Source organism: Gobio gobio (assembly GCF_949357685.1).
Source record: "Gobio gobio genome assembly, chromosome: 17".
NCBI classification, from domain to species: Eukaryota; Metazoa; Chordata; class Actinopteri; order Cypriniformes; family Gobionidae; genus Gobio; species Gobio gobio.
In genome coordinates this window covers 18,511-45,813 of record NC_137110.1, presented here as the reverse complement: position 1 = coordinate 45,813, position 27,303 = coordinate 18,511, and the positions used below count along the sequence as shown (strand labels likewise).

Below are 27,303 nucleotides of genomic sequence, written 5' to 3'. Positions count from 1 at the left end.
GGGAGAACAGAGCAGATGTGGTTTCTGACTAGTTTCTCAAAGCATTTGCTGATGATGGGGGTCAGAGCAACAGGACGCCAGTCGTTTAAGCAGAGTGTTTTTGACTGCTTAGGTACAGGAACAATGGTGGACGTTTTGAAGCATGTGGGGACCACAGACAGGGAGAGGGACAGGTTAAAAATGTCCGTGAAAACTCCAGCCAGTTGGCGCGCGCACGCTCTGATGACGCGGCCGGGAATCCCGTCTGGACCCGCAGCTTTTCGGACGTTCACCCGCCGGAAGGATCGGGTAACATCCGCTTCAGATACGGAGAGTGCACTAACCTCTGTATCTTCAGCCGCGAGCTCTCTCTCCGTGAGGGCGGTGTTATTTCCCTCAAAGCGAGCATAGAAGGTGTTCAGCTCGTCCGGGAGAGAGGCAGCGGTGTTCACGGTGGAGTTTGAGTTCCCTTTATAGTCTGTGATGGTGTTAATTCCCCTCCACATGCTTCTGGAGTCGGTGGTGTTGAACTGTCCTTCAATCTTGTCCCTGTACTGGCGTTTTGCTGCTTTGATTGTTTTCCGGAGGGCATAACTTGCTTGTTTATGCTCCTCCGCATTACCAGAGTTAAAAGTGAAGGTCCGCGCATTGAGTGCCGCGCGAACATCCCCATTTATCCACGGCTTCTGGTTTGGGTACAGCCGAATTGTTTTGGTCGGAACAACGTCATCTACGCACTTCCTGATGAAACACGTTACGCTATCAGCGTAGACCTCGATGTCGTCATCAGAGGCCGACCGGAACATCTCCCAGTCCGCGTGATCAAAACAGTCCTGTAGCATAGAGTCCGATTGGTCTGACCAGCACTGGATGGTTCTGAGGGCGGGTGCTTCCTGTTTCAGTCTCTGCCTGTAAGCGGGCAAAAGTAGAATGGACGCGTGATCTGATTTGCCGAATTACTGTGCCGATAAACTGTGAATGATGAAGTAATGTGAAGTCTTATGAGAAAGCCAAAGAAGAAGAGGATCGATGAGCACAACAGTGCTTAGCAACTGGGCTAGACTCTACTGGTGGTTTAAAAACCCGCTGTCAGCCCCAAAACCAAGTAGCACTCAAAGCAAGACTGAGTACACCTGGCAACGGTGGAGCAACCCAGATAGCGCTCCAGGCCACCGGAAGCACCTGAGAGTTCCTCTGGCATCGTGGGACATATAATCGAATCACTGATAGTACTAATCACTGAAGTATAGTTCACTGAAATGATAATCTACTGAAGTAATGCTATAACGACATACTAATTTAATTTGATGAGTGTATTACACTGAAATGCTGGCTGATTTTCATCCCCATAGAGATTCTCTTAGGAAAGGGAGGTGAGGTCTTTTACTCCTCCCTAGCTAAGAAAGGGGGAGATGTTTTGCCTCACACTCCAGTTAAAGTATGCTCACATGAAAACAGGTGTTTGGATAAGAGATGTGTGGCTACATTGGCCATAATAGAAGGATAGGCTGGAAGGGCCTGGACTTATGGGAGAATACTATACCATGAGGGCATAGATGTGGGACTTTTTAAGTCCCAAAGGGGGGATGTGTTGTAGATTTTTAAAGGTCAATATATGTCTTTTTTGTCCTTTTAGTAAAGAGCACAGTTAATATAAAAATTAGGTCTAATGTGTGTTGGGGAGTTTCACATGAGAATATGATGACACTAAGAGCATTTGAGTGGAACACAAAGAGTATGAGAATGTATGAAAAAGCAGGCCTGTCAGATAAGAAGCCTTAAGATGGTGCTATTTTTAAAAATTGGAAAGTGTGGGATAATCCACAATTAAAAATAATTGCTGAATAAATTGGCTTACACGTGTTTGGAGGCCTCATGGCCTTCATGACTGAGAAAAGTCTTATGGGAAAGGATAGGATTTTATCTGAGGTTGCTTGCATTTGCCATCTGCACTGATAGTGAGTTGCTCTTTTGGTTCACGTGGCCTTTGATGTGTTCTTCTCTTGATAAAAATAATGAGGCACAAATCACTGTTTGGGACAATCCAAAAATGTTGGCCACCATTACAAAAGAGATAGCTTATGAATGGTTTGACTTTGATGAAAATGTTGGAGTGCTTGGTAGATGCTGGGAAATGAGAGGGAGATGCACCTGCAGATGAGATCACTTGTCAAAACTGTATAAAAGTGTGAGCTACAAGTGGGGAGATTCAGATGTTCATCTAGCATCTCACTTTGTTGTTCTGACAATAAAGTTAACCTTCTGAAACCTGGAACTTCGCCTCTGAGAGATTTTCTTCTTCACTGACTGATCTGAGGGGACACTTGAGACTTCGACATTTTCCACGACACTAACCACTGTATCTCCTGTGGTCGCAGTGGAGTGTGTCCTATTGCTAAATTTCTAATGCATGTCCATAGCAATAGTGCCAATTGTATCACCAGGGAATTCTTTGTTGTCACTTCGATAAGATTTCGCCTTGATCCATGTCTCTGAACATTTCATTTTAAAAGCCTAGAAATATACTTGAAGGTCCTTAAATTTGATGTGGAGAAAAGTTGGGGAACCCTGTTCCCCGTTAACTACATGATGGTTGCTATACTGACAGACTATTGCTTGCATATAATCAGAATATGGACCTAATATTGTTGTTCTGTTCTTTAATCACTAATAAGAAAATCTGCAACTTCATTGTGCTTATAAGCAAAAGTTTTACTAAAGGTGTTTTCACACTTATTGCAATTCATAGAACATTTTGCAAACCTGTCCCGTGTTTCCACTACATGAACTACTTGGGATTATTGTTTAGCAGCTAGGTTGCAAAAACCCAGGGGGAGATGGCGTTTACATATAGAAAATTACATGGATACGGTACAAAATCGTTGGATTAAAAAAAGATTATAGATAATTTATAGATATATATTTATAAATGACTAATTATAGATTATTATATGTTATTTTCAAAATGTTGTCTGCATATTACAATAGTTTGTCACCCAGCGATAGGGATGTGCGTGACAACCAAGCACCACTCACATTTTCTTCAGGAAATGTACAATTCTAGTTTCTTTTATTGTTGCCTAAAATATACATACAGATAACCGTGAGTAGCCAGAGTGAGCTGACACTATCAAGAATGCCTTCCATTTTGTTACAAGCTCTCCCAGTCTAGTGTTGGGAGAGGGTAACAGGACTCAATTAAAGTTTTAAAAAAAAGAAACGTAAACGTGGAGGATTCCCTTCAGTCCTCTGCCCCAGAAATGTGAGTCAACCACTAAATTAGGCAAAAAAATATTTTATTTCAGGTAACAAAGTAAAATGTAAGCAATCAATCTTCAGGAAAGGGTCTAGCCAAAACAAAAAACAAAAGGTTGCCTAACTTTTGGAAGGAGGAACTAAATGACCTATACAGGTAAAAGAAAAGAAATAAAGAAATAAACAACATAACCTTCCCTCCACCCATACACATTATACCTCCTCAGGACGTAACAATTTGCAGAATTACAGGACTAGGTCTGCCCATCCTCGGGAGTTCGTTCTTCTGAATCGAACTTCAAACTACCAAGGACGCAAGAGTGAAACTCTCAAGCATTCAGAGTAAAAATACACTATATTGCCAAAAGTTTTGGGACGCCTGCCTTTACAGCACATGAACTTTAATGACATCCCATTCTTAACCTGTAGGGTTTTATATGGAGTCTGCCCACCCAAGGTTTAGGAGTGTGTTTATGAGAATTTTTGACCATTCTTCTAGAAGCGCATTTGTGAGGTCAGGCACTGATGTTGGATGATGGGGCCTGGCTCGCAGTCTCTGCTCTAATTCACCCCAAAGGTGTTCTATCGGGTTGAGGTCAGGACTCTGTGCAGACCAGTCAAGTTCCTCCACACCAAACTCGCTCTTCCATTTCTTTAAGGACAGACGCTTTGTGCACTGGTCATGTTGGGACAGGAAGTTTGAAGAATCCTCAAACTTTTCCCATCAAATTAGGAGCGTGAAATTGTCTATGCTGAAGTAGGGATGGCTCGATACCACAATTCTGGTTCAGTACCACAATCTAATACCGAAGTACCGATATAAAAAGCGATACCATACAGAGTCTGAATTTTGGTGCGGGTATTTTGGACCTCCTTTCTCAGAGACGGGGCACCCTCTGGCACCCGCGTCCCGAGCTCTGGAATCTCCACGTGTGGCTCCTGGATGGGATGCGGCAGGTTTGAGTTACCATCACTACCACTAGGGCAGAGTCCACTCGGCATGCCCATGCGTTGAAGTGGAACCTCTTCGTCACCTGGTGTTCTTCCTGCCAAGAAGACCCCTGGACATGCCTGATCGGGTCCGTGCTCTCGTTCCTCCAAGAAGGGTTGGAGCGAAGGCTGTCTCCCTCCACCCTTAAAGTATATGTGGCCGCAATATCTGCCTACCACGACCTCTTGGAGAACAAAAAGGTAAGTCAGCACGACCTGGTCATCAGGTTCCTGAGGGGAGCAAGGAGACTGAATCCCCCTCGCTCTCCCCTCGTACCCTCTTGGGACCTCTCAGTAGTTTTAGATGCTCTGCAGAGGCCTCCCTTTGAGCCTTTGAAGTCAGTCGATCTTAAGTTCTTGTCAATGAAGACAGCGATCCTGACCGCATTGGCCTCCATCAAGAGGGTGGGGGACCTTCAGGCATTTTCGGTTGACGAAGCGTGCCTGGAGTTCGGGCCGGCCAACTCTCACGTGATCCTGAGACCCCGGCCTGGATTTGTGCCCAAGGTTCCCACCACTCCGTTCAGAGACCTGGTTGTGAACCTGCAAGCGCTGCCCTTGGAGGAGGCAGACCCAGCCTTGGCACTGCTCTGTCCAGTAAGCGCTCTCTGCACTTACGTAGACAGGATGCAGTGTTTCAGGACCTCAGACTCTTTGTCTGTTACACCATTGTTTTGGCATACCAGCAGCAGGGTCGTCCATGCCCCCTTGGGGTCAGGGTACACTCCACTCGGAGTGTGGCCTCCTCTTGGGCTTTAGCGCATGGCGCCTCGCTAACAGACATCTGCAGAGCTGCAGGCTGGGCGACACCGAACACATTCACAAGATTCTACAATCTCCGAGTGGAGCCTGTGTCCGACTATGTACTCGCCTCCACTAGTGGCTGGTACTGGACTAGGCTCAGGTGTCTTCGCTTGCTCACCCTTCAACTCCACGGACTGGATACGTGCAATATTCTTCTCCATATCCAGTTCTCCATATGCAGCCCTTAGCGGGTCATATGTGTATTCTCGAAGTCCTCCCTACAGGTAGGCATCTTGTCATATCTCCACCTGGAATATGCTTCCCAGTCTACCTTGGTATTCCTGTGATAAGTGGGAGTCCTTCATCCGTACTAGCATTATGACAGGGCACTCGCACTTACGCAGGGCACTGGAAGACAGCTGAGTGGCGTCACTGTATTGGGACCCCCATTCGTCAGTCACTGACGTTACTTCGTAGTGACTGAACGAAAGGGAACATCTCGGTTACGTATGTAACCCTCGTTCCCTGAGAAGGCCACATCCGCTGTACCGCTAGAACGGCCGGGAGTTCAGTCTTGGCTCCTCAGCAGGTAAACATAATGCGATGTTGGCAGCGCCCTTCCTTATATACCCACGCGGTGGGGCGGAGTTACGCATGCAAATTCCGCATGCCCATGGCATTGGCACTGACATTGGGCGTTGTTAAATTCTCGAAGATTATTGGCTTCTAAGCGAAACCCCCATTCGTCAGTCACTGACGTTACGTCTCCGTTTCCTCCTCAGGGAACGAGGGTTACATACGTAACCGAGACATTCTCCTGTTAACCACCAAACCCAGACGCGTCCATCGGATTACCAGACAGAGAAGCGTGATTGGTCAACCAGAGAACACGTCTCCACTGCTCTAGAGTCCAGTGGCGGTGTGCTTTACACTGCATCCAACGCTTTGCATTGCACTTGGTGATGTGCGGCTTGGATGAGCTGCTCGGCCATGGAAACCCATTATATGAAGCTCTCTACACACTGTTCTTGAGCTCATCTGAAGGCCACAGAAGTTTGGAGGTCTGTAGCTGTTGACTCTGCAGAAAGTTGGCGACTTCTGCACACTGTGCGCCCAAGCATGCGCTGACCCTACTCTTGTGATTTTACGTGGCCTACCACTTCATGGCTGAGTTGCTGTTGTTCCCAATTGCTTTCACTTTGTTATAATACCATTAACAGTTAACTGTTGAATATTTAGTAGTGAGATTATTTCATGAATTAACTAATTCCACAGGTGGCAACCTATCACGGTACCACGCTTGAGTTCACTGAGCTCCTGAGAGAGACCCATTCTTAAGGCATCAAAACAAAAAATGTGTATGCTAGATCCTATACCCACTAAGCTACAGAAAGAGGGGTTACATTTAGTTCTCCTCGTTTAGCGATAAACTCCTCATCTTCACCTCCGCCTTCCACCATAGTTGTTTTCGCTCTGGACGTGAGATGCGAATGGTCGCATACAGAAAAAAAAATCATCATCTAGGCTTTATCGTTATTATCACAGGAAGACACATTTTTATTGTGGGAACAATTTTACCGGTATGTCGCAAACGAGAAGTTATTGCCCTTTCCTATTGTGAAACTCTTTCTGCACTGTTGGCAGGTTTAAAGCTTCTCTCCAGTGTGAATTCTCATGTGTTCCTCAATTCTTCCTTTTCGCTTGAAACTCTTTCCTCACTGTGGGCAGATGTAAGGCTTCTCTACAGTGTGAAAACTCATGTGGGCTTTAAAATGCCCTTTTTGACTGAAACTCTTTCCACACTGTTGGCAGGTGTAAGGCTTCTCTCCAGTGTGAACTCTCATGTGGACTGTAAGGCTTTGTTTATGTCTGAAACTCTTTCCACACTGTTGGCAGGTGAACGGCTTCTCTCCAGTGTGAATTCTCAGGTGGTCTTCAAATCTTACTTTTTGACTGAAACTCTTTCCACACTGTTTGCAGGTGTAAGGCTTCTCTCCAGTGTGAACTCTCATGTGGACTATAAGGCCTCGTTTAAATCTGAAACTCTTTCCACACTGTCGGCAGGTGTATGGCTTCTCTCCAGTGTGAACACTCATGTGGATTGGAAGGCTTTGTCTATTTCTGAAACTCTTTCCACACTCTTGGCAGGTGTAAGGTTTCTCTCCAGTGTGAACACTCATGTGGATGTTAAGGTTTTCTTTTCGAGTATAACTCTTTCCACACTGTGGGCAGATGTAAGGTTTCTCTCCAGTGTGAACTTTCATGTGGGCTTTAAGGTGTTCTTTTAAAGTGAAACTCTTTCCACACTGTGGGCAGATGTAAGGTTTCTCTCCAGTATGAAGTTTCATGTGTTGCTCAAAGTTTCCTTTTTGAGTGAAACTCTTTCCACACTGTGGGCAGATGTAAGGTTTCTCTCCAGTATGAAGTCTCATGTGTTTCTCAAAGTTTCCTTTTTGAGTGAAACTCTTTCCACACTGTGGGCAGATGTAAGGTTTCTCTCCAGTGTGAACACTCATGTGGACTTTAATATGTCCTTTATGTCTGAAACTCTTTCCACACTGTGGGCAGGTGTAAGGCTTCTCTCCAGTGTGAACTTTCATGTGTTGCTTAATGTTTCCTTTTTGATTGAAACTCTTTCCACACTGTGGGCAGATGTAAGGTTTCTCTCCAGTGTGAACTCTCATGTGGACTTTAAGGTTTTCTTTTAGAGTGAAACTCTTTCCACACTGTGGGCAGGTGTACGGTTTCTCTCCAGTGTGAACTTTCATGTGTTGCTCAATGTTTCCTTTTTGAGTGAAACTCTTTCCACACTTTTGGCGGGTAAACGGCTTCTCTCCAGCGTGAACACTCATGTGGACTTTAAGGTGTCGTTTTTCAATTAAACTCTTTCCTGGCTTTTGAGTGATTTTTTGTGAGGAAATATTTTCAGTCTGTGAGCAAGTTATGAAATCATTATGTTGCCCATACGGATCTTTCTCTTCCATTTCATTTAGTTCTTGACTCTCCACTTTAAGTGCCATCAGATCTAAAAGAGACAAATACAAGTTAACCCCCGTTTAATGGTACAAAACAACATCAAGACATTAAAACATTTAAGGCATCAAAACAAAAATCATGTATGCTAGATCCTATACCCACTAAGCTACAGAAAGAGGGGTTACATTTAATCTCAGAACCTTTTCTCAACCTTTTTTTGTGCCAGGGACCTGCATATTCATAAAAAAAAATATTTTTAAGATGCATCGTTTTGAACCATAGCATAGTGTAAAACAGTAACAGCCTATCAATTATTTGCATATACAATGGATTTGGCTCCACGGAATCGCCTGTTGCCGTAAATTCATACCTAATATAAGAGGCATCGTATTTACAATTAAAGCTAGACTTTTTACCTAATTGATAGGTTCAATTAATCTGTCCTGTTTTGTGCCCTTCTCAGCATTTTTCTCGGTGATTCAAAGACAAAGACTTCTCAGATCTGAGGGAAGGAAAATCTTCAATTTAATAGACAATTCTCAGATAGATATAAGAGAAAGAAAGGAGGTGGAGAACAGACTTATCCAATGGAAAATAATTACATCATATACATCTCATGGTATAAGAATGTGAGCCACGTGATATCAGTATAATGCATACAACACATCTGGTAATCATTATTTCCACCAGCAAGACACTGAAAAACCTATGTCTAGGGTATGTTTCCTTTAGAGAGAGAGAGAGAGAGAGAGAGAGAGAGAGAGAGAGAGAGAGAGAGAAAACAAAGGGAAAAAAAAGGCCACACATATTCATATGAAGTAGATTAAAATAATGAGGATAATGTGGGTGATTAACTAAAGGGTTAATGCTGAGATGGACATAAAAACCTATCATTAACCCTCTGGTGCTCTTCGTTTAGGGGTTGCATTGGTTGTCTTCCCGGTCATAAGTGACCGGACACCTAAAAATTAAACTTCCTCCACCCCAGTAAAACCAATGCAATTTATTTTTCTTCAATAATATTTTTTTCTTTTTAATTTTGTATTTTGAGATTATTTTTTAATATGTATGCAATAATTATGGTCTATTTTTGCCATTGAAAATTATACAAAAACATTTTTGTTAGTTTTTTTATTTTTTATTGCAGTATTTCAGGTTAAAATAGAGACTAGGGGCCCTATCTTGCACCCAGCGCAATTGACTTTGTACACCGACGCATGTGTCATTCCTATTTTGCACCCGCGCAAAGCGTGCTTTTCCCTCCACAGAAGCACGTCGCTAAACTAGTGAATGAACTTGCGCTCCCTGGGCGGTTCAGCGCAAAAAAGGAGGCGTGTTCCGGCGCAAACAATCCCTGGTGCTATTTTGCTGTTCCATTAAACAATTGCGCCACTGACCAGAAAAAACCTAGTCTAAAGTCAGTGGCGCGTTGCGCGTTGTTCATTATGCTATTTTAAGGGCGCATACACTTTGCTCATGTAACCTACACAGATGCAACAGTTCTTTTTGCAAATCATAAATTGTTACACTAAAAAAATATTAACACATGAGATGACGGAAATCATTGTGGTGTGCCACGAAGATGTGAAAAAATAGGCATAAATCTAGCTTACAAATGATTCAGGCTAATTGTAATAATTAAGGATAAGACCTGTTTGCCCAATAGTGGCAAGACATAGGCTATATGTATATAAGGACATCTGACAAATTGGTTTGTCCGTCAAGAACCAGGAAAAAAAATCGACTGAAAAACTGAAAAAACTGAAAGACTGAAAAAAAAAAGACTGTGAAATCACCTTTACCATAATGTACAACATTACAACTTCACTTCTCTGTCTTTCACTGCTCTTACAAGAACATCAGGCTGTGAACCGCTCCTGGCGTGCGCCTGGTAAATACGCCATAATAATAGCAATCCATAATGGAACTTTCGCACCTGCTTTTAAAGGGAATGTTGGAAGACGCTCGGATTGGTTTATTCATGTTACGCCCAAACCAAACCACACCTATGAATAATGAAGCTACTTCAGACCAACCCATTTTAGATTTGCGCCGGGCGCAAGAGCCATTTATCCCGCCGGGAAAATAGCAACAGCGCCGAGACCCGCCCACAAAGTTACTTGCGCTTCGCGCTTTGACACTTGCGTTTCAGATCGTTAAAATAGGGCCCAAGGCCTTCAAAAACTATTTTTTTTGAACACAGATTAGCGCCCTCTTTTGGAATCCCAATCACTATGGAATCACTAGAGGTCTCTATGGAGAGGCTTGAGAATTCCTAGTTCTGTTTTGAACACATTTAATGATTTTTTTTTTTTTTTGATGGATTTGAATATATATTTAAAAAATCTCAGACTATTTATTATAAAGTTTTAGATAATTTTTGTTAGAAATATAGATTGTTTTCTGTGATTTTATGTTTTTGCAGATTTCCCATTAATTTCCTATGGTGTCATTTTTGACCGACAACTTAGCATGCTCGAATCATGTCCTCAATTTAAATTGTTTTGTGTGTTTACATACCTAATGCTAGAAAAGATACCAAGTTTCATTAGCCTGGTTAAAACCAGACCATTCTCAGTAGTAACTGAGTTATGGTCTGGCGAAGCTTCATAGACAAATCATTTCCAAAGGGGCGTCACCAACGGGCGTCGCTCAAATGCCTCTGGGCGCAATTGGATAGACCTAAAACCAATCAGAGCGATGAGGGAGATGACGTATGCAGAGCGATGGAGAAACTCTGGCGTCTCTCAATATGCGTTCTTCTCTGTACTTGTGTTCCCAAATAGGAAATGTCCCCGGTTTCTATTTCAGAAATCTGGTCACCTTACCTAAACCACATATTAATGTTTAAAGGGGTGGTAAAACACATTCTTTTGAAGGCTTGACTGTGTTTGTGGGGTGCACTGTAACATGTGTTCATGCTTCGTTTAAAAAAAAATTGCCTTATTTTTCATATATTTGACCTTTATTCTACACTGCTCTGTCCCTCCTTGTAAAACGGTCTGATTCTTTCCGGGTTGTATGAAGCCGGTCCCTCAAAAATACGCAGTGGGCTCTGATTGGTTAGCTGGCCTAGTGTGTTCTGATTCGCTAACCGCAGTGCACGGTTGTCGGAAACGTCACGCCCCTTACCTGGAGGCTGTGCTTTGGTCAGTATTAGAAACAACGGCGTCAATAAAACCATATGAGCCCGAATCAGACCCAGAACATTTGAGTGAAGATGATCGAGCAGAACCTGTTCAGTCCTCAAGAGTAAAGACTGCGGATCTATAATGATCGCTACTGAATGGCACTTTAACTTTTGTATTTTTAGAACGATTATAGCCAAATATCTGTCGCAAGAACTAACCCAAAACGAACACTAAGCACTGGCTTTAACTAGTAAGTTAGACAAATCACACACAGAACCATGTTTAGCATGCCTGAAGATAAACAATACATAAAAGCTCTAATCAAAGAATCATTTACACTAATGTCAGGTTCGCTGTTGAGATTTTAACGTTAGTGTTTGTAACGTTAGGTGTTCGTCGGATAACGTTAAGTATGAATGAGCATTTAACAGACTGGTTTGCAGAACAGCGCTGTCATCTGTTTACTTCCTTGCTACAACCTATTACAGGAAAACACATCGATGAAATATAAATCAGACTTACAGGTTGTGGCCCGTAAACAGCTTCTGTTTGTAAATCCAGCTTTCAGGACAAGCCGTTGTGCAAATCCTGTATTGAACTCGCAAAGTTTGTGGAAGTTTGTGTTGTCCTCCGTGAAATGTGCAGCACGCGCGTCGTGCATCCACGCACCGGCAGTGTTTTTTTCACGCAGCTGACGTTGTGCAAATCCGGCATTGAAATCGCGAAGACGGTGGATGTTTTCCTCTGTTAGATGTGCTGCAGGAGCCCTGCGCGCGCCTGATTCCACGCTGACTCAAACACACGTGCATATAACATGCTGTATGTTAAACGCTCTGCAACGCACCCCCGTCCCAAGGAAGGCTGAACAGAGCAAGTACCCCAGACCTGCAATCCGGATGAAAATAACAGCGTTTCCTCGGCATCGCGGCAACAACACTCCAGCCTAACTATACCACAACAGCGCAGCGATACAAAATGGCCTCACCCCCCCTTATTTAATCTTCTCGGAGGAGGGGTTTATGTAAATATTGAGCCTGTTGATGTCACCAACCCTGGAGGAATGTCTGTAGTCGCCTGCTGGCCGTTTGCTGTAGTTCTTAGAAACTGATTTCTTTAAAAGCAAATATCTCCCTTTGCTTTAAACTTTGAACATTGTAACTTTACAGATGTTGTTTATGCTCAAGCAGCAACATTAGACGCTAGCTAAAGTTAGAATAGTGAAATCGTGGTTTACCACCCCTTTAATATATTATTTTTAAAATGTAAACGAAAAGAGACAGGGTGTTTTATACTTTGTTTTATTATAAATATATAAGATAATCAATGTAGGCCTAGCTACGCGTTGCCTGAACCACATTTGTGTGGCTATTGTTTAAGAATTTTTTTTTTTTATGAAATGAGGCAGTGCTGTTTTATGACATATTTCGTACGCGAACTTCTGACTTGCGTCCGTGACTTACCAAGTTTGACTCCGGAGAACGAACTCCCGAGGACAGGAGGACACTAGTCCACCTACTCTGCTAATGGGCAAGCAGCGTTCTTGACAGTATCACTCAGTATATATTTGTATATGTAGTGCAGGGAATGCATATTATCTTCAATGCATGTTTATAACAAAACGAAATATAAAAAACCCAGCCTCTTTTCGTTTACATAAAAAAAAAACACATAATATAGGCTATGATTATCACTGTAATAAATTAAATATGACAGTCTCTTTTTGTTAAATGTCAGTTTATGTGTGATCATCAATAGCAATTATAAAAGTATAAGTAAAAGGTATAAGAAGCTATACAATAAATAAAGCAATTCAGTCAAAGTCAGCGCTAGGAGACAACAACGGTAAAGTTTAATATCTTAAAAATATAAAGTTATAGATTATTAGTTATAGTTATTAATTATAGATTAATGAGAGTAAAGATCAGCCGTTAGATCTACACAAGACGAGACAAATCATATCTTATGTTTAACCACTACAGAGACAGAGCCAGCGGCAGACGACAGAAGGACTGTCCGAGGAAAGGCACCTCTCGGTGGGCTCAATGAGCGATTGAGCGCCGCTGAACCACTGGAGCTCACAACTCCGAAAACAGCAGATCAAATTTTCAAAAAGGCGCTCTCTTTATAAAAAAAACACAGATTTGAGCTTTAAACAACTACATTCTCGCCTGAAAAGGACTTAAAACTATATTTTGTAAAACATTAACACTACCAGAGGGCTCTCGCTAAGACCCATTCGTTTTTATCCACCAAGGGGCAAGCTGGTATATCAGACTTTTGCCGAATCCAGTCGGAAAGACAGCGATAACATCTTTTTTAGATATGAAAGCTTCGAGTGTTGTTCTTTGCTCTGGTTTTAACGAAAAGGAAAAGTTTAAATCGCTTAAAACAGACTCGATAGCTGATTCGAACGAGTGATGCTCCACGGCGGCAAATCTGCTTCAACGTCGCTGCGCTGTCGTCATCTTGTAAAGCCCGCCCCAACGTTTCTAATTGGTGCCGCGATTTCTAGGGATTAGAAATGGGTTTGAATGGACTCTTTGCCAGACTACTTGCAGAGCAAATCTAAATTTGCCGGAAGTTGTCTGGGTTTTCCCAGGCTAAAGTTTCATATCATTCTGATGAAGCTGTGATTTAAAAAAAATCCAAATGTAGTTCATATGTTCAGTTTTTCATAGGTGTGTGTGTGTCTATAAGTGTGTGTGTGAGTGGATGTGTCAATATCACACTTTTGATGTTTTAGAGTGTCACCCCTTTACTGCTTTGTACTTTTTTTCAGCATTGTGGCCGATTTGTAGATTGTACACAAAAATATTCAGTGAATTTGTGTGTTTTTGCCGATTTCTCATTCATTTCCTATGGGGGTCATTTTTTATCAAAGAGCACAAGTGGGAGTCATTTTTTTACGACCACTTAGCATGCTCGAATCATGCCCTCAGTTTTTTTGGTGTTAACATACCTAATGCTAGAAATGTCAGCAAGTTTAATATTTTTCCGATGAAGCTGTGATTAAAAAAAATTCAAAATGTGGTTCATAGGCTCAGTTTTTCATAGGTGTGTGTGTGTATAAGTGTGAGTGGATGTGTCAATAACACACTCTTGATGTTTAGAGTGTCACCCCTTTACTGCTGTGTACCTTTTTCAACATTGTGGCCGATTTGTAGATTGTACACACAAATATTCGGTGAATTTTTGTGTTTTTGCCGATTTCCCATTAATTTCCTATGGTCGGTCATTTATGACCGAAGACAATGAACACTACTTTTTTTTTTTTATGACCAATTTGCATGCTCAAATCATGACCCCAATTTTTTTGTGTGTTTACATACCTAATGCATGAAAAGTCACCAAGTTTCATATCATTCCAATGAAGCTGTGATTTTTAACATTTCAAAACAGAAAATGTTCTGGTCAGAAATGACCTAAGAGCACCAGAGGGCTAATATATGAGGCATCGTATTTACAATTAAAGCTTGACTTTTTAAAAAAATGTTCCTGCCATTTTCGAGTTGGTCATCGCCCTTTCTTTTACTGGAACAGTCTGCAATGAAATGGACCAAGGAAGTTTGCTGGGGCCCGATCATCTCTCCACAAACTTCTCTGCCACTTTACGTGCACCGCACTCTGCAGTCTGTCAGATACCATATGTCCGGAACCAATGAGACGCTAAGCAATCGCAAGGCGCTCCAAGAAGCACATTTTGATCTTTATATTGTTTATGTTTTGGATCAAATGACATGTCATAACACTTAAAAAAACTTTTAAAAAAAAGGACAATTATTATGAATATAAAATAAAGAATATAAAACACCCTCAGTATTTTAAAGATAATGAAAGGACTGTAAGCAACATGAATGATGTGGTCAATGGGTTTAACTATTTTTTTGTAAGTGTGGGACCAAAACTGGCAGAGGAGATTAATAGTCCACAGACAGAAGGTGAGCTGAAGGTTGTGGATTATTTAGACAGCAACCCAAACTCAATGTTTTTGAAACCAGCTGAGAAAAAGGAGATTATTGAAATTGTTAGCAAATTTAAGAATAAAAGGTCTACAGACTAGAATGACATTGATATGGCTTTAATTAAGGATGGTGCCATACCAGAGAGGCATGAAATCGCTGTCACTGAACTTTTCCTGGACCGTTCCCACCTGGTGGAATGACCTGCCTATCTCAATTCGTGCGGCCGAGTCTGTAGCCATTTTCAAAAAACACTTAAAGACACATCTCTTCCAGCAGCACCTGACTGATCGAGAATAGCACTTATCATTCTATTCATTGTCTGTCTGTCTAATTTATTTATAAAAATAAAAAAAACATTCTGTTCTGTGCTAGATTAACTGAGACTTGTTACAGCACTTGCATATTGTTGATATTGTTGCCCTTCGACTGCTCTAGCTGCTTCTATTGCCCTCATTTGTAAGTCGCTTTGGATAAAAGCGTCTGCTAAATGACTAAATGTAAATGTAATGTAAATGGATGTCATTGGTGCAATTGTAAAACTGTTAACTTATATTTGTAATTTGTCTTTCAAAACAGGCGGATTTCCAAGCAAAATGAAAATTGCTAAAGTCATTCCATTATAAAGCTGGAGAGAAATCCGTAATCAATACTAATTACAGGCCATTGTCTTTACTCTCTCAGTTATCTAAAATATTAGGAAAATTGTATGTAAATAGATTGGATAATTTCATCAGACCTGCAAACTCCCCAGAGTAAAAAAGGTGACGGTGACAGTGTCAGTGGGGGGGTCATATGCAAATGACACATTTCTGAGCGTGACTTAAAGAGAATGACATATTAATATTTAAAAAATGATTTTATTTACAACACGGAAATGCCTGGAATTCAAGGAAGTGTTGTGACGCATGACAAAAAATAAAACTGACGGTTCGGTACGGATCTTGGTTTGGAAATCACGGTTCGGTACAACAGTTTTACAAAATTCCTTTTTAGATTTAACAGTGGCTTACTGAAGAAGAAAAAAAGTGTCTGTCCTTGAATTAATTAAATTATATCTAACAGTGTATTGAAGATATTGCTGTAAACTATATAGGGAGCCCTTACTTGCATATTAATATTAAAGGTTAACAAAATAGAGCCCAAACTATTATTAGCCTAAATTCATTTCTGATGTGTAGCTAATTATTTATTATTCGTGCACACGCTGTGGCTTCTCTCTCTCCCGACAAAACGGCGTTTTCGTGTTTTCTATCTTGTGAGTCAGTGTTTTTGTACGTCCTCATCTCGTCTATCTGTTCTAAAATGTGCATACTGTGCATACAGTTGTGAGTTTCTGCTCAATATCGGCAGAGTCACATCTTTAGAGATAAACCTCACACACGCCGAGGCTCAGGCTGCACTGACCAGTCGGCCTTCAACATCCCCGACCCCCAGTACTGCATCTGGCCCACAGCGGAGGAGCCAAACGCAGCGCGAGATTAAGCAGAAGGGGGGTAAGCGCGGGGTATACGGGCTAGGCTAGCTATCCCCACAATAAACTGGATTACATTTGATTACTGCTGTTGTGTCTTTGTTTGCGCTGTGTACTCAATGCGTGTCACTGACGCTTTTCATATGATAGGAAAATATCTAAAAATAATGCTATAATCAACACTTACTAACTCATTCATATCGACAGCTGTAATGGTTCATTACATGTGTTACAAAGTTGGTAGAATAATGATGAAGACGGCCTCGGCGTGACTGGGACTCGTGTTAATTCAGAACTCTCAGATACAAACACAATAAACTCGCGCTCACATCGCTCTCATAACTCAGTAGTTACTATAAATGACTTTGTTAGCAATCGCTCCGTCTCTGGTACATTAGTGATGTCCGGTTCGCGAACGAATCATTCTTTTGAACCGGTTCTTTTTAGTGAACCGAATCAGTTCACCAAATCGGACTGAATCGTTCTAAACGGTTCGCGTCTCCAGTCAGCGCTGATCCATAATTTACTAAAGTTACTAACTTTCTGACATGAGTGACAGTCCCTCTGACTAGAAATAAACTAATAACCTGAAGTATATCCTAGTAACTACAACAGTTCACTGAACTGAGACGTGCTGAGAGAACTCATGAGAAGTGAACTCAGGTCCATCCGTCTCTCTGGCAGCAGCTCGTGCCTGCTCGTGCCTGGTAGACCTCGTTAAACCACGCCCTCTCCGCTCATTTCAAATGCAAAGATGTCAGCCAATCACAACAGTGGGCGTTTTTACTGAAGTCTCACAGCAGACACGCCTCTTGAAGCAGGGCATTCAGCCACAGGGCAAACAGCAGTATAGAAAAAATGCCTTATATTTCTACATTATGACATTTTATGATGTAAAAATCATACTAACAATATAAGTACACCTCAGGAAACATTATAAAATAATAGAAAAATGCCATGCCATGGGACCTTTAAAATTTGTGATTTTATGGATGATACTAATATTTTCTGTTATGGGGAAAATTTGGAGCAGCTTTTGGAGGTGGTCACAACAGAAATGAATACGTTAAAAATGTGGTTTGACAAATAAATTGTCGATGAAATTTAGATAAAACCAAAATTATGTTGTTTGGTAACCGTAAAACTGATACACAAGTAAAAGTAATAATTAATAATGTTGAAAATAAATTTCTGGGTGTGATTCTTGATTATCTGTTGGAAAACCCCTATTAAATATATCAGAGCAAAAGTAGAACAGAGTATTGGAGTAATGGGGAAAACAAGGCATGTATTGAATAAAAAAGTACTTTATATTTTGTATTGTTCACTTGTGTTACCGTATTTAAATTACTGTGTTGAAGTATGGGGGTTAAAACCACCTTACAAACATTAAGCACAATACAAAAAAGAGCAATTAGGATATTAAAGTAGGTTATCGTGAGCATACCAATTTACTGTATTTAAAATTGCACACTCTAAAGTTTAATGATCTGGGGCACAAATAATCTACAAAGCAAAAAAATAAACAGCTGCCAGGAACAACAACTGTTCACAGATAGAGAGGGGGGTTATGACTTGAGAGGGGATTTAAATTGGAGACAACAGAAGGCTCGAAAAGTATGTATATTTCTATTTGTGGGGTGATTTTGTGGAATAGTCTGAACAAATTGATCAAACAAAGTGTAATATTTTGCAATTTAAAAAAAAAAAACGTACAAAAGATTTATTTTTGATAAGTACAGATGTGGGGAGGTATAGTGATAATTCCAAACTGTTGTTAATGCTGCCTGAATAATTTTTTCTGTTAGTTCTTCTGTATCTTCATAGCATGATAAAGTAGAATGTACATTGGAGTATTGTTTCTGTATTATTTAAAATGGTACGTTTGATTTATCTTGTTCGATTGTGATTTGGTTTAGGTAAATACTGGGGGTAGGTCCTGATAAGCCTATCCCTTTTCTAACTGGGTGATTATTATGCTGAATTTTTGTTTCTGTTTTATTATATTTGTTGTGTATATTTTATGTGTTTCTTTCTTATTTTTGTAATAGTTAGAAATAAAGTTAATTCATTCATTTAAAGCAGCACTAGGTAACTTTTCAACCTTCATAATATATTTTCAACACTCTTGTGATGATACATCGACTTACAATAGGTTGAATGACACGTCTGCCATAGCCTGACGGGGTCTGTATCGTTTTTAATCGTACTTTTAAACTTCGGGTTTCGGGTAGTAACCCGAGAACAAAAAGAACTACAAAATTCGACTGCTTTAAGGCATATACGTCACTTCCACCACCACCCCCACTTCCTTAAATTCGGACGTGCGAGCCCGAGCCAAACTATAGTTTGTTTGGCGGATGTTATAGTCATGGCCGAGGCAGCACAGAAAAATAAGAAAGCAAAGGTTTTGTCGGAGGAAAGCAAAAAGAGGAAACGAGAAAGTGATCGGATTAAAGGCAGGATGAGGATCAACATTGGGCCAGCGTTTGCTTGTTGACATGAGCTGAAGGAGGAGGGGCTACATTCTTGCAAGTAAATTGAGAATGAGGAGATACGTCATGGTCGCTTGCTGTCACGTGACGAATTAGACGTACAAAATCATATTTTAGGATACCTAACATGTCTGTGATATTTGTTTATTTGTCTTGCCTCAAGCTATAATGCAAATCGATTTTTCAAATGTGCAGATTAATCTATGGTAGCTTGATATTATAATATTGACGATGTATGGTTATTACCTACCACTCAAACATTGAATTGAAGTATCATATAGATTCCGTAAAACGGTAACCAATAGACTAGGCTACTATAATGACGCTGGCTTGTAAATGTGAGCATCGCGATCATTTAGCATTTGAAAAAATAAAACCCATGAAATTATATTCATATGACATGCTGAAACATATGCCACTGTACCTGGGATGAAGACATTTCACACGCGACGCAAGCAGAACACCTGCATGTGAACTCCTGCAGTGTTCAGGGCTATTATAGTTGTCATGTTGGGGTGGCAGTGGCTCAGTGGTTCATGTAGGTTGTCTACAAACCGGAAGGTTGGTGGTTCGATCCCAGGTTCCACCTGACCAAGTGTCGAGGTGTCCATGAGCAAGACACCTAACCCCAGCTGCTCCCGACGAGCTGGATGGCGCCTTGCATGGCTGACACCACCGTCGGTGTGTGAATGGGTGAATGTGAGGCAAACTGTAAAGCGCTTTGGATGCCCGTAGGTCTGTTAAAAGCGCTATATAAATGCAGTCCATTTACCATTCATGTCAACAAATGCACGTGCGATGCATCCACTGATGTAGAATGACAGTTTACGACAGTAGTAGAGGACAATACTGTTTCCCAACTGTAGGGGGACCCCGAGAGCAAAACCTACCTAGTGCTGCTTTAAATACCGTTGAATACAATACATATTGCTTCAAAGCAGCTTTAGAGTGATGAACAATAAAATTATTCAATGATCAAAACTTAAAATCAAAATAATAAGAATGTAATAGCCTTAGACACTGCTTTGGATGCAACTGGCTTAGTGAACTCTGTACATTGTTTGGTTCCAGCAAAAACAGTACCTGTGCAGCAGGGCAACTGAGAGACGGCATAGTTGCGGATCATCATACAGGTTCTCCCCACTCAGTGACGCACCTACTGAGTGTCCGGTTGAAAGTGCCCTAGTTATTGGCGATTCTATTACATAGAACGTGAAACTAGAGACACCAGCCACCATAGTCACGTGTTTACCGAGAGCCAGAGCACCTGACATCAACCCAAATTTAAAAGTGCTGGCTAAAGCTAATCGTAAATTCTCTAAGATTATTATTCACGTCGGCACTAATGATGTTTGACTTCGCCAGTCGGAGATTAAAGAGGTGTGTGAACTCACAAGTATGATGTTAGCCATTGTAATATGCTCTGGCCCACTTCATGTTCACCAGAGGGATGAGATACTTAGCAAACTATCATCACTCAATGGCTGGTTGTCTAAGTGTTGTGTGCAGAATAACATAAGGTTCATAGACAATTGGAAAAGCTTTTTCCCCTGGAACAGAGATTGCCTGTTAAAGCTGTGCTTACTACCAAACGGTCTCACAACAACACAGTGGCGGACAGCGGAGAACAGTGTGTCAGTGCTGAAACCTATGATCACTCTCACCGAGCTGCTCTCGCGGGAAGAAAATGCATCTCTGTCAGCCACAGTGCCCATGTTAATAAATATGAAGTAATAAATAAACACTAACAGAAAAATTGACAAAAGATGGGAACTGACGGGGAATATTGCGACCAGCATTTATACCAAAGCTGCTGTTTTAGACCCACGTTTGAAGAGCTGATATGCAGAGAAAAAGGAAGAGGCATACTTAACGGTTTTGGATCTGGCTAAAAGTTTATCTGCAGAAGCTGTTCCAGAAAGCGATCCTGCCAGTAGTAAGCTACAGAGGAAAGTGAGTCACACCAAAGAAAAAAAAAAGGGAAAAGCAGGTGGAGATATCTACATTTACATTTATTCATTTAGCAGACGCTTTTACCCAAAGCGACTTACAACTTAGGGGTACAATAAGCGATTGGTCATGAAGAGTCGAGTGAGCACAACAAGTGCCAGAAATACTTAGTCCGTGTACGTTTCTCAGCGTAGCACAAGCTAGAGTAGGAAGGGAAAAGGGAAGAAAGAGGATTTTTTTTTTTTTTATGATGTTAAGTGCTCACGGAAGAGATGAGTTTTTAGTTTCGAATCAGCGTTTCGGATGGCGGTGGGCAGATCGTTCCACCAGCTGGAAACGTTGAATGAAAATGTTCTGGAAAGGGATTTTTTGCCTCTCTGTGATGGTACCACAAGCCTTCGCTCCTTAGCTGAACGAAGGCTTCTAGTGGGGGTGTGGATTTGTAGAATCGAGTCAAAGTATGCAGGAGCAGAGCTCGTGGTGGATCTGTAGGCAAGCGTCAGTGCCTTAAACTTGATGCGAGCAGCGAGTGGTAGCCAGTGCAGAGAGATGAAGAGTGGTGTGACGTGGGTCCTTTTGGGCTCGTTGAAGACCAGACGTGCCGCTGCATTCTGGATCGTTCGAAGTGTTTGGATCGCACAAGAGGGGAGTCCAGCCAGAAGCGCATTGCAGTAGTCAAGTCTAGAAATAACCAGGGCCTGGACAAGAAGCTGTGTTGCGTCCTCTGTTAGGAACGGTCTGATCTTCCTGATGTTGTAGAACGCAAACCTGCACGAGCAAGCTGTCTTAGAAATGTGTTCTCTGAAGGACAACTGGTCATCAAATGTTACTCCAAGATTTCTGACTGACTTTGAAGGGGAAATCAGGGATGTACCTAACTGGATGGTGAAGTCATGTTGCATAGTGGGACTGGCGGGGAAGATGAGGAACTCAGTAGGTGATTTTTACTCATCCATGCAGAGCTGTCAGCCAGACAGCTGGAGATTCGTGCAGCTACTGTGGGGTCGTCTGGTTGGAATGAAAGGTAGAGCTGAGTGTCATCAGCATAGCAGTGGTATGAGAAGCCATGTGCCTGTATGATGGGACCTAAAGAAGTAGTGTAAATGGAGAAAAGGAGACGTCCAAGCACTGAGCCCTGAGGAACCCCCGTGGTCAGTTTATGTGCTTGGGATTCCTCTCCTCTCCAGGCAACCTTGAAGGACCTACCTGTGAGATAAGACTCAAACCAATGGAGCCGAGTCCCTGTGATGCCCAGTGATGAGAGGGTGGACAGAAGAATTTGATGATTGACCGTGTCGCAGGCAGCAGATAGATCAAGGAGGACGAGGACTGATGATTTGGAGTCAGCTTTAGCTAGCCGCAGGGCTTCAGTGACCGACAGTAGTGCAGTCCCTGTGGAGTGGCCCCTTTTGAAACCGGATTGGTTAACGTCCAGCTGATTATTCTGTGAGAGGAAGGATGAAACCTGGTTGAAAACAACTCGTTCAAGAGTTTTCGCTATGAATGGTAGGAGAGAGGCAGGTCTGTAGTTTTCTATGAGTGATGCAATTAAAGTGGGTTTCTTAAACAGTGGAGTTACCCGAGCCTGCTTGAAAGTGGTAGGGAACGTGCCAGTGCAGAGAGATGTGTTGATGATGTGTGTGAGTGCTGGTAGGAGTGTAGGAGAGATGGCTTGAAGGAGGTGTGAGCGAATGGGATCAAGAGGACAGGAGAAGTTTAGATACTTCGGCCTCAGTGAGTGTGGAAAATGAGGAGAGAGTATGTTCGGTCGTGGAAGTGGATGATCTAAAATCCACAGTGCGCGGGGGTGAGAACTGATTGCTGATAGTTGTTGTTTTTTTTGTTAAGAATTGTGCAAAGTCGTCTGGAGATTGGGAGGTGGTGGGAGGTAGTGGAGGAGGACAGAGCAGAGAGTTGAATGTTCTGAAAAGTGTGCATGAGTTTGGGGTGCTGCTGATCTTGTTTTGGAAATAAGAAGATTTAGCTGCATGTATTTCATCCGAGAAGGATGAGAGCAAAGACTGATACTTAGCTAGATAAGATGGGTGGTTTGATTTATGCCACTTCCTCTCTGCTGCCCTGAGTATCGTCCGGTGTTCACGAATAACATCAGATAACCAAGGGTTAGAGGGAGTAACTCGTGCTGGCCTTAAGGAAAGAGGGCAGATATTGTCTAGACAAGAAGTTAAAGTAGAGCATAAAGTGTCAGTTGCAGTGTTAACATCCATGGAGGAGAATTGTGTGGATGAGGGAAGGGAGGATGACAGAGCAGAGGCGAGATGAGAAGGAGAGAGTGAGCGCAGGTTTCGTCTGAAAGTAACTGGTGGAGGAACTGGTGGTGCATGAGTAGTAAGTTGAAGATTGTGATGTAGAAATGATCTGACATGTGTAGAGGTTTGACAAAAAATGCTGTCAGTAGAGCAGCTGCATGTGTAAATGAGGTCCAGATGGTTACCAGATTTGTGGGTATGTGACGTGATGAGGCATTTGAGGTCGAATGAAGCTAGGAGGGAGTGGAAATCTGAAGCATAAGATTTGTCCAGGTGAATGTTGAAGTCGCCGAGTACTATGAGTGGGCAGCCATCCTCTGGAAATGAGGACAGCAGAACATCTAGTTCATGGACAAAGGTGGTCAGTGGACCTGGGGGGCGGTAAATGACTACAATATGGAGTTTAGTGGGAGTTGTAAGCGTTATAGCATGATATTCAAATGTGTTGTTATTGCAAAGAGCTGTGTGCGATGAGTATTTCCAATTGTTGGAAATGAGAAGACCCGTGCCCCCACCCTCCCAGTCTGGCGAGGGGTGTGGGAGAAAGAGAAGTTATTAGAGAGAGCAGCAGGTGTTGCTGAGTCTTCTGGACGGACCCAGGTCTCAGTCAAGGCCAGGATTTTGAGAGCGGATTGAGTGGCAAAGGCTGGAATGAAGTCAGCTTTATTGACAGCTGACTGACAATTCCATAGCCCCACAGAAAAAGAAAGAGAGGGAGGGGCATTAGAAGAGGAGGGAACAGGACGTAGATTAGCAGTGTTACGGTGCCGTCTACGTGTAATAGTGGGGCGTGGTTGAGAGATAACGGGAATGGAGTGGACGCACATGGTTAGAGAGAGGAAAGGAAGATGAAAGGAGAAGAATGGAGATAACTCGGTGCCTTATCGGAGTCCCAGCCTCGGAGGAGTCACGCAGAGGAAGAGTCGAATACAGATGTCTTTACCCGCGTCGGTCTTCACACGCGGAGGCTGAAGACGCTTCCGCGCCAGCTATGGAACGCTCGTTAAATAGAAACTATTCGCTGCTGAGTGAGATCAGCTGGCTCTGATAATTACACTTCAACGCGCAGATGATGATAGCCCGTGAATGGCTTCAAATCAATACTAATTTCTGCCTGGATATAGGGCAACTTAAGTGCAAAACGCTCGCTCAGTAATAACTTATTCAAATGCAATTTACTATGACAGTAATAAATTACTGACAGACAGAATAAAATACAATAATACTAGGAGAATAAACACTGTTCTAGAAAATAGCTACAACTTTAAGCCATGCAACAGAACTAAAGAATATGTTCAAAACTTACAAGCATGTTCTCCCGACCTGCTTCAAAAGCCGTTCACTTTGCTTCGCTATGCTGATGGCCATTGAGGAAGAGCAGCAGGAAGAAGGATGAAATGAACTTGTGTTTCTTTCTCATAATATGACAAAAATGAGATCAGAGGGAGAAAAACAATAGTGACAGTCAGTTATAATTAGGGCTTCACGGTTAATCGAAATCGAACCGCAATCGCGATTTGGGTTATGTGCGATTATGAAAGCGCAAAGGCTGCGATTTTAATTAAATAAATATATGCCCAGTGTTTCAGTGAAGAGCGGCTCTGTGAACAGGATTAAACGCTGCTCCGTTTGAGTCGCTTATAACAATTATCTTCACAAACTAGTAATGTGAAATGTTCATAAACCTGTTGTTCAACAAAATATGTTTTAACTCACTTCATATAGTCAGTCGAGCAGATGTGACTTCTTATCACAGAATGTCAATCAGCACTGAATACTTTATTATTATGAAAATACCCGAGAAGGCTTGCAGAACTTAAATACACCATATCTTGTATTTATAGTATTATCTTCATGTTTAATCAGTCAAAGCGTTTCTATCTGCGTTTTATTCAGCCTACAGGAGCTTCACATTAGGGATTTCCCATAGGGATTTCCTGAAAACAATTACTTCTCTGACGCAAATGTGGAGTTTCTGCTCGAGGGCGCCCTCTGGCCTCCAGTATTAATTAAACTTTTGGGTAGAAAATAAGAAAAATAAAACTTCTCTAAATAAATGTATATGAAAATCCATTTGTTTTTCTTCAATGTACAGGAGTTTTAATCCCCACAGTGGATGCAAGAGGCTCATATTTCATATTAGAAACATAGACTATCACAGATAAAAAGCACAGATGATTTCTAATGATTTTTAGTCATAGGCTGTCTGCATATTAACAGGTAACCCATCATTTTTTAGTTTTCTGTAAAATATAAATATTATTATTATACTGTAATATTTATTCTTAAATCCTCTATATTAATTTTTTAATAATGAATGTTATTGTAATAGTAATAGTTCTTATTTTTATTTAGCAATAATAATAATCAAAATTATTATTAGTCATATTAATATAAACAAAAAATTTTATATCCACTTTTCATTTGTAATTTTTTTTTAAATAATAATAATCATCACATTTTAAATCGCAATTTTAACCAGAATAATCTCAATTAGATATTTTCCCCAAATCTTGCAGCCCTAGTTATAATTGACCATATTTGTGCTTGTTAGCCTATATATTTTATTTATGTGCTTTATTTTATTCACACTGCCACTGTGACTCCTAAAATTAAATGTAATAAAATAAGCAACATTTCAACCTGAAGGTCTTTTTCAGGCAAACAACAAGTTAACAGCAAGGGACAATTTATATCAGCATGATCCATCACACCTGACCTAATTATTCAACTCATTCCCAGATCATCCAATAACTCACTCACAATAAACAGAAAATTACAAAATAGTCACCAATAGACGTGCAACCAAGTTACCATGGAAGGTTTGGCCATTTCTTCAACGCTTCTCATCCTCTAGATGGTGTGAGGATTGTTAATGTAAACTTAGTAGAAAGTAGATATAGGGGTTAATATCGTCTCATAATATTGGATCTTCTCAGTTTGAAGGCAGTATTAGTGTTTGTCAAGTCATGTGATCTCAACATGTCTGTCCACATGAGGCGACCCACTCCATGTCAAATAAAACTGCTTTAAATCAGGACTCTTCAAAAATATCATTAATTTCTCTAGAGATGGACATTTTAATAAGATCAAATGATTGAGCTTTGAGAATGAAACCAACCTGTTTGTTCCTCAGTATCTTCATGTTTCACTCTCAATGTTTCTTCAATCTTCATCTCTTCTCTCTCCTCTTTCTCTGTTTGTTCCTCAGTATCTTCATGTTTCACTCTCAATGTTTCTTCAATCTTCATCTCTTCTCTCTCCTCTTTCTCTGTTTGTTCCTCAGTATCTTCATGTTTCACTCTCAATGTTTCTTCAATCTTCATCTCTTCTCTCTCCTCTTTCTCTGTTTGTTCCTCAGTATCTTCATGTTTCACTCTCAATGTTTCCTGAATCTTCATCTCTTCTCTCTCCTCTTTCTCTGTTTGTTCCTCAGTATCTTCATGTTTCACTCTCAATGTTTCTTCAATCTTCATCTCTTCTCTCTCCTCTTTCTCTGTTTGTTCCTCAGTATCTTCATGTTTCACTCTCAATGTTTCCTCAATCTTCATCTCTTCTCTCTCCTCTTTCTCTGTTTGTTCCTCAGTATCTTCATTTTTCACTCTCAATGTTTCCTCAATCTTCATCTCTTCTCTCTCCTCTTTCTCTGTTTGTTCCTCAGTATCTTCATGTTTCACTCTCAATGTTTCCTCAATCTTCATCTCTTCTCTCTCCTCTTTCTCTGTTTGTTCCTCAGTTTCTTCATGTTTCACTCTCAATGTTTCCTCAATCTTCATCTCTTCTCTCTCCTCTTTCTCTGTTTGTTCCTCAGTTTCTTCATGTTTCACTCTCAATGTTTCCTCAATCTTCATGTCTTCAATCTCCTCTTTAATGAACTCCATCTTTATGTAGACGTGGATCTCGTGCTTCAGCAGGAGTTTTTCAGTGTTTGAACACTCTGTCCTGTTTAAGAGGAGAATAATTAACAGAAAGAAAAATAAATCCCTTAATCTCTGAGTGTCTCAATGAGCTCTAGTTCAGTCGTCCAGTTAATGGAACTAATTGCTCTGGGGTCTGCTCTTCATACATCGCTAACTCCGT

The 27,303-nt window shown here is 41.3% G+C and overlaps 1 protein-coding gene across 1 annotated transcript in view; it reads right to left on the bottom strand.

Annotated features, from left to right (window-relative positions):
* Window positions 1–3,266: 3,266 nt before the first annotated feature.
* LOC307141239 (uncharacterized protein) overlaps window positions 3,267–27,303 on the bottom strand; it is a gene marked incomplete at its 5' end in the record, with an annotated part of 30,522 nt that continues 6,485 nt past the window's right edge. The window contains 2 exons of the mRNA XM_079841295.1: window positions 3,267–7,993; window positions 26,345–27,165. Coding sequence (XP_079697421.1) covers window positions 6,684–7,993; window positions 26,345–27,165 — 2,131 coding nt within the window. The 3' untranslated portion in view covers window positions 3,267–6,683. The remainder of the gene's footprint in view (window positions 7,994–26,344; window positions 27,166–27,303) is intronic.